General features: G+C 32.2%; 3 protein-coding genes across 3 annotated transcripts; all 3 read left to right on the top strand.

Annotated features, from left to right (window-relative positions):
• The first annotated feature begins 34 nt into the window (after positions 1-34).
• On the top strand, positions 35-2,027 carry LOC134834753 (protein twisted gastrulation-like). The gene is made up of 5 exons (XM_063849515.1): positions 35-151; positions 454-730; positions 791-997; positions 1,055-1,199; positions 1,256-2,027. The coding sequence occupies exons 2-5, from the start codon at positions 502-504 to the stop codon at positions 1,449-1,451; spliced, it is 777 nt and encodes a 258-aa protein (XP_063705585.1). The 5' UTR covers positions 35-151; positions 454-501; the 3' UTR covers positions 1,452-2,027.
• A 1,264-nt stretch (positions 2,028-3,291) lies between these two features.
• Positions 3,292-6,063, top strand: LOC134833930 (chitinase-like protein Idgf4). Its single transcript, XM_063848437.1, has 4 exons — positions 3,292-3,476; positions 4,641-5,198; positions 5,260-5,537; positions 5,596-6,063. The coding sequence occupies exons 1-4, from the start codon at positions 3,362-3,364 to the stop codon at positions 5,950-5,952; spliced, it is 1,308 nt and encodes a 435-aa protein (XP_063704507.1). The 5' UTR covers positions 3,292-3,361; the 3' UTR covers positions 5,953-6,063.
• A 1,928-nt stretch (positions 6,064-7,991) lies between these two features.
• On the top strand, positions 7,992-14,809 carry LOC134835356 (phospholipid-transporting ATPase ABCA3-like). The gene is made up of 12 exons (XM_063850233.1): positions 7,992-8,200; positions 8,257-8,464; positions 8,524-9,217; positions 9,273-10,706; positions 11,884-12,266; positions 12,323-12,532; positions 12,591-13,387; positions 13,445-13,609; positions 13,660-14,065; positions 14,124-14,233; positions 14,298-14,501; positions 14,561-14,809. The coding sequence occupies exons 1-12, from the start codon at positions 7,992-7,994 to the stop codon at positions 14,739-14,741; spliced, it is 5,001 nt and encodes a 1,666-aa protein (XP_063706303.1). The 3' UTR covers positions 14,742-14,809.
• Positions 14,810-16,518: the final 1,709 nt, after the last annotated feature.

The raw sequence follows: 16,518 nt of genomic DNA, 5'->3' as shown, positions 1-16,518 counted from the left end.
TGTGAAGGAACCCCCTCCCGTTACGGCACTGAATTTGGGGGGCTTTCGTCACTGCACTGGTATTTACGTTTTTGTTCACTTGTTGCTGCCTGAAAAAAAGCAAATTTTTAATATTTTCCTGCAAATCGAGCTCATCAAAACGTAATTAGAGGTCAGTTTCTTACTGTGGCAATTCGGGATCGTGCTCAAAAAGACATAAAACTGTCTCGAAAGGTGTTAATCGTCAAAAACAAATATTTATTTTTTGTCTACTGTTTTTGTGTATCGACAGAAATTATCTAGAATCAAGACAAAACCCGTTTCTCGCTTAAATTAGCATATTTTATAGCTACAAAGGGCTCAATTCTCGAGAAAATGATCCCTTTGTTGCGAATTTTCTAAAACGCAATACGCGGATTCGTGATTGAATCCAGACATCACTCGATGACGACTAATATAAACAAATATTTACAGAGTTCTCTCATATCGACGTCTTCGCTCAACACACATACGCACGCCACAATGAGGGAAGATAAGTATTTTTGCTGGACGACAATCGGCATCAGTGCCATTGTATTGCTCATCATTGCGGTCCACAATGCTCAGTCCTGCAACGAAATGGTCTGCGGAAGTCAGGTTTCCAAATGCATGCTAACGCAAAGTTGTCGGTGCGACTTGAAAAATTGCAGTTGTTGCCGCGAATGCATACAATGTCTGAGTTATATGTACAGCGAGTGTTGCAGTTGTGTTGGTACATTGCCGAAATTTTCTTCGACTTTCCGATTTTTTATTAGTTTTTTTTTTGTTGTAGATTTGTGTCCAAAGCCGAATGAAACGCAAAACGAACTATCGAAACAGTCGTACACCGACGAGTTGGAAGGCATTCCAGAATATTTCACAACGATTGCCGGAGGTGGTACGGATATCACGAGCGAGTGGCAAACATTTACATTCCCAGTGGATTATGATGCCTCGTTGTATGGCGATAAGTTGGACACAAACATCAAATATGTGATGCGTAAGTTTTTTTTAAAGATTTTTTTAATGTAGCGTCACTTAAATATTTCTAACACAGACTCTACAGACCAAGATTTGGACGCAAAAATAAAAGAACGTGAGAAAATAGTTACAGTCAATTGTACTGTCGTCTATATGTCGCAATGCATTTCGAACAACAAATGCAAAGAAAGTTGTCAGAGCATGGGAGCAAGCAGTTATCGGTAAGTTTTTCTATTTTTACATAAAAAATCTTAAAATCTTACCAATTTCGTTTTAGATGGTTCCATGACGGCTGCTGCGAATGCGTGGGATCAACTTGTGTCAACTTTGGCATCAACGAAAGTCGATGTCTGTCGTGCCCCGAGAACAAAGAAACTTTCAATACCGCCGATTGGGATGACGATGTGCCACTTGATCAATATGATTACGGCGAAAATATGAAAATAATGGATGTGAACACGGCTGAAAAGTAACAAAAATCTATTAATATATTTTAAAAGAAACAAATTTTATATAAAAATGTATTTAAACACACGCAAAAAAGTGAAATTTAATATAAAATATTATATTGATGTGCCTTAAACTCGAAAGAGAAACTTTATAAATGTAGTGAAATATGAAATGAAAAAAAAAATACTCGAAATTTCTATAGAATTAAAGAAGATGTACTTTAATGCAAGAAGCAAACGAAAAAAATGAAGAATAAGTGTTAAAGAATTGTAGAAATAGGAAAAAAACATCTCAAGTATTAAAATTGAAACAAATTCCTTCCATATATATTCTCTAATCACAATCCAATTTTTACAAAGAATTTTTTATATTTTACAATATGAACGAAAGAAAAAAATAAAGATGTTGTTTGTAAATAACTGAAAATCATTTTTTTGCCCGTTCAAACACAAACACGAATTCTCCATCCGTAGCTGAAGTCGAAATTATTCGATATCCGAAATTTTCTGCCAAAAAGTTCCCAATATGCAATGGAGTATAGCCAGCAATGTCAACATATTGTACAGCACGATCGCTGGCAGCAGTTCCATAGTTTTGCAATGTTTTAACCACTTCATCGCGAGTCAAACCAACAACGTGAATACAGCGGTTGTTATAAGGACCTTGATAAAAGGACACTGCACAGTAGTGGAAATGGGGATTTGTTAATCCAGATGACATTGTTTCACTCATTTTTTAAAAATGTTCTCACAGCAATTTTTCTAATAGAACTGGCTTCAAACCAAAAGAAAGTAAAAATGAGCTATTTTTAGGATCGCAAGTCTATTTACAGCTTTTGAGCATCGTAGTTATTTGATTGATAAGAAATGAGCAATGTCGCTCAAGTTTTTTTTTCTCTCGTTTGATTGTGAAGATTTTTTTAAATTTTGTGAAAATTTGTCTGAAAATTGCATGTAAAATGAACGGTAAAAAAAATTGTTAAGATTGCTTAATTCTTAATTTTTGAAAAAAGTCGAAATTCCTAAGGGAACAAGATACTAAAAAAAATGATCAATGTTGATCGTTTTTCAACATTTTATACTTAATTGTCCGAATTCATTATGAATTTTTGTCCCACAAAACCTTTTTCCAAATAAAAATGTCAAAATTAAAAAAATATGGTTTTGAAATACAGTTTCTCAAATGACCGACTTAAAACAATTTTTAATAAAAATTTAATTTATGTTAATTTTAAGGTAAATTTAATGATATTATTCTGAATATTTTAGTAAAAAATAGAAAAAATAATCTAAAACAGTTCAAAAATTTTTAAAATGGGTTCGTCTAAAAATTTTTTAATTTTTTTGAGTAGAGAAATAAAGTTAAAAATCAAAAACGATAGTTTTTGATGGATTTTTAATATTTTTTTGCAACGGACTCCAATTTTATTATACCTAATGCTTCTTTAATTGTGTTTTCTTAATTGTATTTCAAAACCAATATTTTTCGTAAATATTTTTTCAGCAGCAAAAACTAACTATTTTACGATTTTTAGTAATATTTTATTCAAATATTTTTAAAAAAGCTCAAAAACATTAAATCTCTATAATAAAATTAGTTCTTTAAAAATTAAATTAAAGACAAAAAATTATCCTGTGATACATGGTAACCGTGTCGGTCAATGTTATTCAAGCAAGTACCTGCTATCATCACAAAACCCAGATTAAACGTTGATTTGTTATACACAAAATCTACCTCTCGTTGTTTATTTATTTTTTATTGAACAAAACTGTAGATGCTGGCTTTTGTATAGAAACACGCATGTGAGAGAACATTTACTTGCCGGACAGATTTTGACCACTAAAATCAGTTTGTTGTGGATCGTTCAAGTGCTAAGACGTAAAAATCAGAAATAAAAACACCGGTCGCAAAAAAATAATATAGAAAAATCAAGATGTGGCTAAAAGTCATTGTACTTGGAATATTCCTGACTTGGGCAAGCGCTCAAAACAATTCGGCTCAACCGAAAGTCGTTTGTTATTACAACTCAACGAGCTTCTTACGTGAAGGTAATTAAACTTTTTTTTTCTCTATCACAACTACTTACTTGGGTTCTAGAATATTATGTAAATTCATACATGTCGAGAAATTTATTTTGTTTAGTATTTAGCGACTTGTTAGAGACTTGTCAAGTTCAATATCAAGGTTCGTGTGTTGCGAATATACTTGAGACGAATTTGAGAAAAACAATTCGATTTTGTCACTTCTTCCTAGAAAAATGATGTAAATTTGACTTTTGCTCTCGAAAATTTCTCAATTATTTACTGATAAGCTATGTCGCAATTTTGAACAAAAAATAATAAAAAAACAATAAAATTCTAGGAATAAATTCAGATTAAAACTATTTTTCGGCCTAATTGCTTTTTTTTTATTTAAAAAATAGATCAAGAGAGATTTTAGAATTATGATAAGAATTGGGATCAAGAGACTTAAGAAATTTGAGTTATTTTCATAAACCGCGAGCGAAATTTGTATTGAAAGGTTATCAAGTTCAAATGAGGTTTACACGGAGAAAAACGTTAAAAAACGTGTTTACTCAAAATACAAATTTTGATGAAATAAAGATTGAATTTGATAAATCAAAAATAAAAAATAATAAAAATTTTGATTCTAAAGTCAAAAACGACCTTACAAATTTTTTATATTAAAAATTAAAATTCTTTCCGTATGTCATTAAAATAAAAGTCTCGAGAATATTTATCCATGTCAATCATGTTTCGAGCAAGATTTGTTTTAAAATCAAAAATATCATAAAAACAAGTACGAGATCTGAATGATAATAACAAATAAATTATGTGTCATTACATCACTCACTTCAGACGCGTCTGTTTGTTTCATTTAAATATTGCTCAAAAGTCTGTTGATGAGAAATTACTACGAGACGACCCTTGATAAATACTTAATAGCTTACATTAAAGATTTTGTTTACTAAAGTAATTGACGATCAACATTTACATAAAAATTAAAAGAAATCGATCATTTCAAGGTCAGAAAGTGGTTTGTCTTGCTCTTGGCCTTATTATCTCGCATCTTTATTGTGATATCAATTTATCTTTTGGTAGAATCATTATTTGCTAATTTAAGCTAATTTAATTCGCTAATTGAAATTTGTGCGAAAAATTTCTCTGAAACATTAGTCATCACTTACCTTCAATTGTTATTTTTTTTCGCAGGTTTGGGAAAAGTCGTCATCAATGATGTGGAACAAGCGTTACCTTTTTGCACACATTTAGTTTATGGATGGGCTCAAGTTGACTTTACCACAAATAAAGTTGTTTCCAGTAATCCCTCACTCGATCTTGATTCGGGCAAAGGTAACTTCCGTCTCGTGACTACGTTGAAACGTCGCTATCCTCAAGTAAAATTCTTGCTTGGTTTGGGTGGCTTGCCCTACGACAAGGAACGTACTGAGGCCTATTACGGTGTCTTGGAGAACAGCGGACATCGTTTGTCGGTGATAAACAGTGCTTACGAAATCATCAAGACCTACGACTTTGATGGCATCAATGTAGCATGGGAGTTCCCACCAATTAAACCAAAGAAAATCCGAAGCACTCTCGGAAGTTTCTGGCATGGAACGAAGAAATTGTTTGGCGGATCGAAACCAGTTGATGAGAAAGCCGATGAACATCGTGAAGCTTTTACATCACTTGCACGTGACTTCAAGAATGCCTTCAAACTAGACAACTACATTGTTGCTGCTACTGTTTTGCCGAATGTTAATGCATCACGTAAGATTTTTTACTTAAATATTTTTTTTTTACAAATTTATGACTTTAAATTCCATTGTAGATTATTACGATGTACCAGTCGTCATGAACCACTTGGACTTTGTTGTCTTGGGCTCTTTTGACTTCTACACACCAGAACGTAATCCAAAAGAAGCTGATTTTTCTGCTCCCTTGTACCCCTTGAGTGAACGCAATCCCGAATTGAATGTCGATTCTCAAGTCAATTACTGGTTGAGCAATCGCGCTCCCGCTACAAAGGTCGTCGTTGGAATTCCAACTTTCGGACGTGCCTGGGAATTGGATTCTGATTCCGGATTGACTGGAGTTCCTCCACTAAGTGTAAGAAACTAAAAAAATATAAAGTAAATTATTTTTAATCTAAATATTTTCACATTAGGCTGATGGACGTGCCGATCCTGGACCACAAACGCAACAAAAAGGAATTTTGAGCTGGCCCGAAGTATGTGCCAAATTGCCAAATCCCAGCAACGCCAACAAAAAAGGTGCCGAAGGACCTTTGCGTAAAGTTGGCGATCCAACAAAACGTTATGGATCGTATGCTTATCGTTTGGCTGATGATGACGGCGAATGGGTGTCGTACGAGGAACCCGCAACGGCAGCAATTAAGGCACAATACGTCAAAGCAAAGGGATTAGGTGGTATTGGTATTTTCGATATTGACAAGGATGACTTCCGCGGCGCCTGCCAAGGTGAAAAATATCCAATTTTGAGAGCTGCTAAGCAACCGTTGTAGCAACCAGATTGTGTGAGAGTGAGTTTGAAAGAAAACTCACCGATGAATGTGACTAAAATCTAAATTTTTATACATCTTGACAATAAAAAGGAATAAAATTTTAACAAATTTGAGTAGTTTTTGATTATTATTATGTATGATGTTTCAACAGGAAAAAAATAATCTTGTAGAAACAACTTGTTGATTTTTTTTTCGTGAAAATTTTCAATTTAATATTTTATTTAATTAAACATGGCGACCAGCAACGCAAGAATTGTACTCAGCAACCGGGGGGCCCAAATGATTGAACACAACGGATATAGATATAATAAAAACAGATCAAACGCCCGACAAAACGTGTCATACTGGCGATGTTCTGACCGCAACTGCCCTGGAACTCTGAAGACAAATTTTAATATTAGTGCAGGTACTGTTAATTTATTGTTAATTTGTCAATTGTTTCATCGTTCGTCGTCAGGAATAACTATACAAGGTGGAAACATGAACGAGAAGACGTGGAAATTGCAGTCCAGGAAATAGTTCGGGATAATGATCTCTAGACTTGTGAGCATTCCATTTTGCTCAACGTTTTGTAGTTAGAAATATTTTTTATTTGAAATAAACCAAATTTTTTAATTGTTTCAAGTTAAAATGATGTCTTTTTCATATTCTCAAAAATTCTTAAATTTTTCAAAATTTGAAGATTTTTTTAACTTTTCATGAAAAATTTTGAGATTTAGAATTTTTATAAAAAAATTTAAAATTTTAATTTTTCTTAAAAAATTTTAATTTTCAAATTTTTATAATTAAAAATGATTTCAATATTATTAATTTCAATTTTTTATGCAATTTTTTGATTATAATTAAAATTTTTAAATTCTTCATAAAAAATTAATTTTTTAACATTTTGTTAAATTTTTACTTTTTAAATTTCACAAAATATTTATATTTTCAACTTTTCATAAAAAATTTTGTATCTTCAATTTTTTTATAAAAAATCTAAAATTTTAACCTTTCTTAAAAAATTTTATATTTTCAACTTTTCATAAAAATTTTTGATTTTTTTTTTGTATTTTGTACTGTTATGAAAATTTTTGTAATTCGAATATTTTGTTTTCATTTACCTATTTGAATTTTAAATCTTTAATTAATATAATAATAATTTGTCAAAATTTATTTTGTAGATAAATATTAGTAGAAAATTTATTTTGTAGAAATTTATTCTGTAGATATATATTATTAGTAGACGAAATGTCCGGTTACCGTAATTATTATGTTGTAGTTGTATTACTGATGTTTATTAGATTACAGATAGCTTAAAGTTCATTATATTTAAAGACTATGAATCATTCTTAATTTGTGAAATATAGCTAATTCATAGCCTACTTCTTCAAATTATTAGTTTACACTTCCGTATATGGTGTATAATTGGAAAAAATGAGGAGGCACGGTCTTAAAAGTGCCATCAAAAATTATAATCCGGCTCCTGCAAAGGTTTTCCAAATCCTTATTTGTGTAAAATAAAATAAAGCGGTCACTTGATATATTATCTTGAAGTTCGCAAGTGCTCAGATTTAATAAGATGATGAACCAAACTATTATCTATTAATGATGATGCCTTTATCAACGTTGAATTTAGTACTTATAGAACCAGGACATGTATCTCTTTGCTCACATCTGGAAAATGTTTGTCAAAGTGAACTATGATTACCTTGTTTTACACACAGTTTTCAACTTTAAAATTTCCTTTGCTCATTTCAAAGTCACATTTGGAGTCTTCCGGTAGTTTTCACTTAGTTGGTAAATGTTAATGAACTTGAAAAAAAAACAAACTTTCACTATCACTATTTTTATTTATGTGATTTTCCACACCGGGACATCCATTGTAGTAAAATTGTTTCATTAACCCACACTCATTATAAATTAATGTCTGTGAGAAAACCAATTTCCATTAAAAATTCATTCATTTATCGATTCAATTTGTTATCGCATCATCACAATTAATGTAACAGTTTTCAATATTTGTTTAGTTGAGTCGGGACTGTTGAACAATCAACATCATGACATCTGAATGGGACAAATTCAAGCTTTTGTTGGGAAAGAATTTCTTAATTCAATCCAGGAACAAGGTCCAAACGGTATTGGAAATTCTGATTCCCGTGGCTTTTTGTTCAATTCTCGTCATTATTCGCTCCCTGGTAAAAATTGAAAAATATGATAATCCAATTTACTATAAAGGACTTCAAATGGATTCTTTAAGTGACCTGGAGTGAGTATTTTATAAGCTCTAAATTAAATTTTTTATTTAAATTTTTATCATTTTAGACGCCAAAATGATAATTTGAAGCTAAATTGGACAATTTTGTATTCGCCGAGGAATCCAGTGCTAGAAGAATTTGTTACCGAAGCAATTAGCCACATAAAAACCAATAAAACAATCACGATAGATGGAAAACGTAATGCCAACGAGCTATATTTATCACTTGTAACATCGAAAGTCATTACTGGAATCGTTTTCAACGACAGTTTGAAGGTTGACTAACACGCCTATGAAATTTTTAATTCATAATTAATTCTTTTTTTTATGAATAGGATACGAACTCGTTGCCACGTCACTTGGATTTTACGTTACGCTTTCCTTATGAGCTACGAAACAGTGGTTTGAGGTTCGTGGTTTTCTTCAATTGGTTCACTGACCTCATTTTTCCGCAGTTTCAAGAGAATTTACCACGAAATGAAGTGGCAGATGATGGTGGCTTGCCGCCAGGATACTACAAAGAGGGATTTTTGACGATACAAAATGCTTTGTCACGAGAGTTTTTAAAGAGAATCGAAGGTGAAACCGAAGAAAATGTAACGATTCCGGAAATTTATTTGCAAAGGTTTCCGTATCCGGCTTACAAATCGGACAGATTACTTATAGGACTGGAATTTCTTTTTCCCGTTATCATCATCAATAGTTTCTTGTACGTTTGTATCAACACAGTCAAGTTACTTGTTGTTGAAAAGGAAAAACGATTGAAGGAGGCAATGAAAATTATGGGATTAAGCGATTTACTTCATTGGCTTGCTTGGTTTGCAAAATCCATCATTTTTCTGACGATTACGATAACGTTGATTGCTGCGTTGCTCAAATGTCCGATCAAGGATGGCGTTGCCGTATTTTCGAAATCGTCTTTTAGTACGATTTGGGTGTTTTTGTTTTTGTATTCCGTCACCTTGATCATGTTTTGCTTCATGTTGAGCTCGTTCTTCAGTAAATCCAGCACTGGGACCATGGCAGCAGGTAATTTTTCTTCAAAAAAAAACTTTTCTCCTTTTAATTTTTCATTTTTTTACAGCTTTACTTTGGTTTTTGAGCTATTTGCCGTATCCGATCACCGCAGAAGGCTACGACCGATTGTCATTTTTTACAAAAGTCCTTCTCTGCTTCTTTTCAAACACTTCAATGTCGTACGGGTTCAAACTAATCATGCGCTACGAAGGTGTCGGGTTTGGCCTGCAGTGGAATAATCTCTTCAAACCAGTGACAATTGACGATAAACTCACAGTTGGTATTTGCATGATCATGTTTCTCGTGGACTCAGTACTTTATGGCATTGTGACATGGTACGTTGGCAAGATTAATCCAGGTGACTATGGGGTGCCGTTAAAGTGGTATTTTCCATTTACTATTGAGTATTGGCGTGGCGATCGTCGTGTTAATGTATTGCCATTCTTCAACAATCTCAAAACAAGTCAAAATATCGAGGAAAGTCCCGTTTATATGTTGCCAGGAATCGACATTCGAAATCTTAGGAAGATTTATGACAACAAAAAGGTTGCAGTTCACGGACTTCATATGAAAATGTTTGAAGGAGAGATAACGGTGCTGCTCGGACACAACGGAGCTGGCAAGACAACGACAATGGGTATGTTGACGGGAATGATGTCGGCAACATCGGGAACCGCTTTGATGGATGGTCTCGATATAAACAAACAAATGAATCGCATTCGGTCGATTTTAGGATTTTGTCCGCAATATGACATCCTTTTCGATGAATTAACGGTAAAGGAACACATTGAGTTTTATGCCAAGCTTAAGGGGATGCAAAAAGACGAAATTCAAGAGGAAGTTAACAAATTTGTGGATTTACTTGAGCTAGGAGCGAAAATGAACACACCATCGTGTCAATTAAGTGGCGGACAGAAGAGAAAACTCTCAGTTTCGGTTGCTCTTTGTGGTGGAAGTCGCATCGTTTTATTCGATGAGCCCACAAGTGGCATGGATCCGACGGCAAGACGACAATTGTGGGAGTTGCTGTTGAAAGAAAAACGATCCCGTACGATTTTAGTGTCGACGCACTTTATGGATGAGGCAGATGTGCTCGGTGATCGAATTGCGATTATGAGTAAAGGTGAACTCGTCACTATGGGAACCCCATTTTTCTTGAAAAAACGCTTTGGTGTTGGATATCGTCTAGTTTGTGTAAAAACGGACAGCTGTGACCCACAAAAAGTGACGGAATTGCTTGCTTCTCATATTCCTGACATTTGCATCGAAACTGATATCGGAAGTGAACTCACCTATCTTTTGAAGGAAAATTACATTTCTCAGTTCAAAGAGTTGCTAGAAGACTTTGAAAATAATTCCGCTGAACTGGGTATTTCCAGCTTTGGAGTTACTCTAACGACTTTAGAAGAAGTTTTTCTTAAAGTAATGCAAGAGGATGAAAAGCAAGATGAATCAACTTTAGTCGTAAATTCAGGATCTGACTCGTACCTTGTGGAAAATTGTAAGTTCCAAATTTTTTGAACAATTTTTTTTTACTTAATTTTTACCAAATTTATATTGTATTTTCATTCAAAAATGAGGAATGACGGGTTAGCGCCAAAACTATGCGTTTCCGAGCATATGTTTCATGGAAAAAAGTGATTCTTATGACTCGACGCATGTTTAGCGCGAAAAAATCGGCGCCTGCGAATCACAGGAATGTTACATAACTCCTTCTTTCTTTACCACTAAAAAATTTTCAGTAGTTATACTTTTTATAGTTTTAAAAACCGTACTTAGCACTATAAAGTATGAAATAAAAAAAAAATATTAAAAAAAATATAAAAAAAAATAAAAAAAAATATTAAAAAAAATATTTAAAAAAATATTAAAAAAAAAATTTAAAAAAAAATAAATAAAAAAAAATATTAAAAAAAAATATTTAAAAAAATATTTTAAAAAAATAAATAAAAAAAAAAATAAAAAAAAATATAAATAAAAAAATAAATAAAAAAAATATTAAAAAAAATAAATAAAAAATAATATTAAAAAATGTATTTTATGAAGTTTTCAACTTCTAAAACAAATTAATATTTAAAAAAAAATTTAAAAAAAAAAAACAAACTATAAAGTATGAAACAAGTAAAATCCGAGGAGATTGAAACAAAACAAACTATAAAGCAAGAAACAAGTTCCTTATAAGAGGGAGACATTCATATCATAAAAATTCGCGCTGAGCTTTTACCAAACTGACAAAAATGATATAAATTTTGGGCAACAGTTTTCAATTAAAGCTTATAAAATACAATAACAAAAACAAAAAATTTTCGAATGCTCATTATTGTTGATTGGAAAAGAGATTAATAGAAACCAAGTTTTCAGATTCAACACAACTGCCCAAAATTTATATCATTTTGGTCTGTTTGGTAAAAGCTCAGCGAGAATTTTTATGATATGAATGTCTCCCTCTCATAAGAAACTTGTTTCATGCTTTATAGTTTGTTTATTTTCACTCTCCTCGGATTTTACTTGTTTCATACTTTATAGTTTGTTTTTTTTTTTTAATTTTTTTTTAAATATAAATTTGTTTTAGAAGTTGAAAACTTCATAAAATACATTTTTTAATATTACTTTTTATTTATTTTTTTTAATATTTTTTTATTTATTTTTTTTTATATTTTTTTTTGTTTCTTTTGTAGTTTCTTACAACAGACCACAACGATTCCTTTCTGGTACTTCGTTTTGGATTAATCAAGCGACTGCGATGTTCCTCAAGAAAGCTCTCTACGACTTACGGAACCCAATTCCTCTGTTAATTCAAAATATCATGCCGATTATAACAGTAATCCTTTCAATTACGGATTTTCGCAAATACAACCACAAGGAAGATGCTAAATCGCTCAACATGACATTCGGCTCTTATGGACAAACGATGACTGTAATTCAAGAAGACCTGGCATTCGATAAAAAATCATTCGAAAGACAAATCAGTCATGAATTGGGTAGTTTGGCACTAAATGAAACAGCAAATCAGAAATTTGTCATCATTGATAACGATTTTCAAGAATATTTGCTCGGGCTGGTAAGAAAATTCATTTTTATAGTAGACAATTTTGATAAATTTGATTTTATTTTTAGATGACAACAAAACTTCCCGAAGTGAATAGCTATTACATGGTTGGTACGAGTATCACAATGAAGAATTTTACTGCGTGGTTTAATAATCAAGCATTTCACACGGCACCATTAAGCGTAAATCTCATATACAACGCAATTTTGAGAGTTTTGTGTAGAAATTGTTCGATTTCCGTATCAAATCATCCGATGCCGCTGTCGAGTGATGCGAAAGTAAGATTTCATTTTAATTGTTTCTTTAACAAAAAAATTAATTTTTCTGTAATTTTAGCGTGAAATGTTAAAAAGTGGCAACAATATCGGATTCAATCTCGCATTCAACAGTGGATTTGTCTTTTCTCTCGCAGCTGCTTTTTACATCATGTTTCCCATCCGTGAGCTTTCGACCAAATCGAAGCTTTTACAAGTCGTTAGTGGAGTTAATTCAATCATTTACTGGCTTTGTTCTTTCATTTGGGATTACCTAACGTTTATTGTGACGGCTCTTTGCTACATCATCACCATTGCCGTGTTCCAGGAAGAAGGATGGTCCACATTTGCGGAACTTGAACGAGTTTTTGTACTTTTTGCCGTTTTTATTTATGCCGTTATCCCAATTTGTTATTTATTTGCATTCCGATTTACACAACCATCAGCTGGATTCGCCAAAATATCAATGATTTTCATTTTAACAGGACTGTTTTGCTTTTTAACCGTTTTCATCACCGGAATGGATATTTTTGATTTGAAAGATACATCGGAATACTTGACGTTGGTATTCATGCCATTTCCACATTTCGCTTTCAGTCATGCCTTTAATAGCCTGAATACGATCCAAATGACCAAACAAATTTGTCAATCTCAATGCAAGCACATGGGAAATTGCGATCAGGAATTTGTCAGTAAAGTCATTTGTACAATGTTTCCCGAATGTTGCGACACGCTCAATCATTTTCAATGGAAATATCCTGGAATTGGCAGAAATTTGGTATTTATGTTTGGAACAGGAACAGTTGGATTTGTTATTTTGATCGGCATTGAGCGTGGATGGTTCAAATTATCGACCAACACGACTTCAAACAATAGCGTGTAAATATTTAATAACCCAAAAATAGGAAAATTTTTAATTTCTTTTTAAATATTTAGATCAACGGTGAATGAGGAACCGGACACGGATGTAATAAACGAAAAAAACTACGTAAAATCCTTGGAAAATTCGGATTTTTTCAGTTACAGCCTTTTATTGAACGACCTGACAAAATACTATGGAAAATTTTTAGCTGTCGATCATTTGTCTTTAACTGTTAAAAGGTAAAAAATAGTATTAAAAATTTAAAAAAATCCATTAAAACTTTTTTTAGTGGTCAATGTTTTGGTTTGCTGGGCATCAACGGAGCTGGAAAAACCTCAACATTTAAAATGCTGACTGGTGATCATCGAATCTCCGCTGGCGATGCTTTTGTCGATGGCTTGAGTGTTAAAAATGATTTAATTGAGGTTTACAAGCGCATCGGTTACTGCCCGCAATTTGATGCAATTTTGGAGGATTTGACAGGACGCGAAACGTTGAGAATGTATTGCTTACTGCGAGGATTTCCACAGACAGATATTCCTTTTATGACACAAAAAATGGCCAGAGAGTTGGATTTTGTGCAGCATTTGGATAAAAAGGTGCGTGAATATAGTGGAGGGAACAAGCGAAAATTAAGTACCGCAGTTGCCTTATTGGGAGATCCAAGTGTCATTTATTTAGATGAGCCAACGACTGTAAGAAAAAATTATTTTTTATCAAATTTGTTTTTTTAACAAAAAAAAATACTTAAAGGGAATGGATCCTGGTGCAAAACGTCAATTTTGGGAAGTCATTTCTTCGAAACGACAAGAAGGAAAGACAATTGTATTAACAAGTCATAGTATGGAAGAGATTCAAGCATTGTGAGTCATTGTTTAAAATTTTATTGTTTTAAAAAAAGTTTTTTTATCATTTTAAAATACTCAGATGCACTCGTCTGGCGATTATGGTCAATGGTTCTTTCAAGTGCCTTGGTTCAGCGCAACATTTAAAAAATAAATACTCACGTGGGTTAATTCTCACTATCAAGTTCAAACGACCAGACGTTCCCATTAGTCTCGTAATGGAACAATCGCATGCCAATGAGCTCAAGGAATTCATTTCTGAACATTTTCCAGGAGCATTTTTACGGTATTTTTACGTTTGAAATTATTTTCACTCTTTTCACTATTTGAAATTATTATTTTTAGAGAGGAGCATAAAGATACTTTAGTGTTCTACGTTCCCAAAACGGATCTGCGATGGTCAATGATGTTTGGATTCATGGAAAAAGCCAAAAGAAGCTTTCATATTGAAGATTATAGTTTATTGCAAACGACATTGGAGCAAGTTTTTCTACATTTCACCAAATATCAGAAGAACAGCTCGTAATTCGCATTCATGGATTTCCCACCTACCTCAACGCAGGATCTGACGTTATTTTTTTATCTCAACATGTGATTTCTTCACGTGGCTCTTATCTCCTCATATCTCTATTCTAAACAAAAGTCAAAAAAAGACAGGAATCAAAACATTGCAATGACATTGAATGAAGTCGTTCTAAATAAAAAATTATGATAAAGTTTAAAAAAAAATTAAAAATCATTAATTTCGTTCAAACTATCTAATCTATATTGCGATAGTACATTAGGGTCTCATGAAAAAATTAGTTTACCTTTTTGTAATAGACGAATAAATTTAATTTTTTGGTTTAGTGTTCCATCAGGACTTTTATGAGAGAAAGGGAAAGAAAAAAATATTTCATTATTATTTTATAACGTAAAATCAACGTATTGTAAAATCAACTCTAATTTATATTACATTTTTGATTTAAAAAAAAAATTGAACTCAATAGTGAAGAAAAATTAAACTTAAATTTAGGCGTCATCCATTAATGACGTCGGCATTTTTGACCCCTAATCCCCTACGAACAACAGAACCCCCATTTATTATCAATCTTTTTAATTCGTTATTTTGTTTTAGTTTTTAATCATACCTACAGTTTTGTGTCACATGAAACAAAGAAGAAGTAATAAACTTTATTTAAAACGTAAAAATGTCAGCAGCAAAAAAAGTAGGAAAAAAAGTTCCTATCACATAAAAATTTGCAAACATTATTATGAAAGAACACATGATTGTTTCAGAAGAAGATCTGGAAATATCAGTAGCCAATGGGTCAGAAATACTCGAACGAAATAAAGAATTCTGAAAAATTGGATACCAGGAATAAGGATAGAATGTAAGTATTTTTCCAGACTTGTATGATATTATAGTTTTTAGTATCGCGCAGCCAATGAGGAGTATAAGTCCAATCCCGAAAATACATCGTTCTAATACGGAACTCAGGGAAAAACATACTTGACTATAAACGAAGCGCCAGAAGGAAAGAACATGGTCCGTGCATGCGTCCCTTTTGAATTCAAAGACACGTTCAAATTGATGCCGTCGGTAGTTACGCTCTATTTTAAAGAACGTTACAAACCTAAAAAATTTGCGCGGGAGCTTATGCCAGATTTCAATTTGCAGCAGTACGACAAGCTCCAACTATGGATTCAATGGTCCACCAGAGGAATTCAAAACAGTATACTCTGATATCGGATTTGAGGGAGACGACAGTCATATTGGCAAAGACTTCGGGTTTTATGCGACCCACACATTAATTTATTTTGTGTTTTTTTTTTAATTATTTAGTTTATTAATTGTTTATTTTATAATTTTTAAAAAATACTAATTTTTAATTTAATTTAATAACAAAAGATACATTTAAAAAGAAAAATAAATTATAATGTATTTTTATTACATATTCATGTATTTCATAATTATATATTTTTTTCCTTGATTAATAATTTAACTTAAGTGACATTCGTCAGAATCCATCGTAAATTTGATGGACCTCACCCCCTTAAACTTTCGACGCCATTAATGGATGCCGCCTTACTAAAATAGAAATTTGTGACAAATCTGCATTTGGCCTATTTTTTTTCATCTGAATTTCAATACATTATGTCTGAATAAAGCAAGTTAATTTTTTGTATGTTTTGAATTAAAACTGTAATTTTTGATAAATTGTTAAAAATGTTGCCACTTTAGATTTTAGTTTTAACTTTTAAAGATCCCGCCAACATCGAGATCGGTAAAATAATCCCTTTAAAAAATTCTGAAAATATTA

Source organism: Culicoides brevitarsis, chromosome 3, assembly GCF_036172545.1.
Source record: "Culicoides brevitarsis isolate CSIRO-B50_1 chromosome 3, AGI_CSIRO_Cbre_v1, whole genome shotgun sequence".
NCBI lineage: Eukaryota > Metazoa > Arthropoda > Insecta > Diptera > Ceratopogonidae > Culicoides > Culicoides brevitarsis.
The sequence above is the reverse complement of the archived record's forward strand: the minus strand, read 5'-3'. Positions and strand labels throughout refer to the sequence as shown.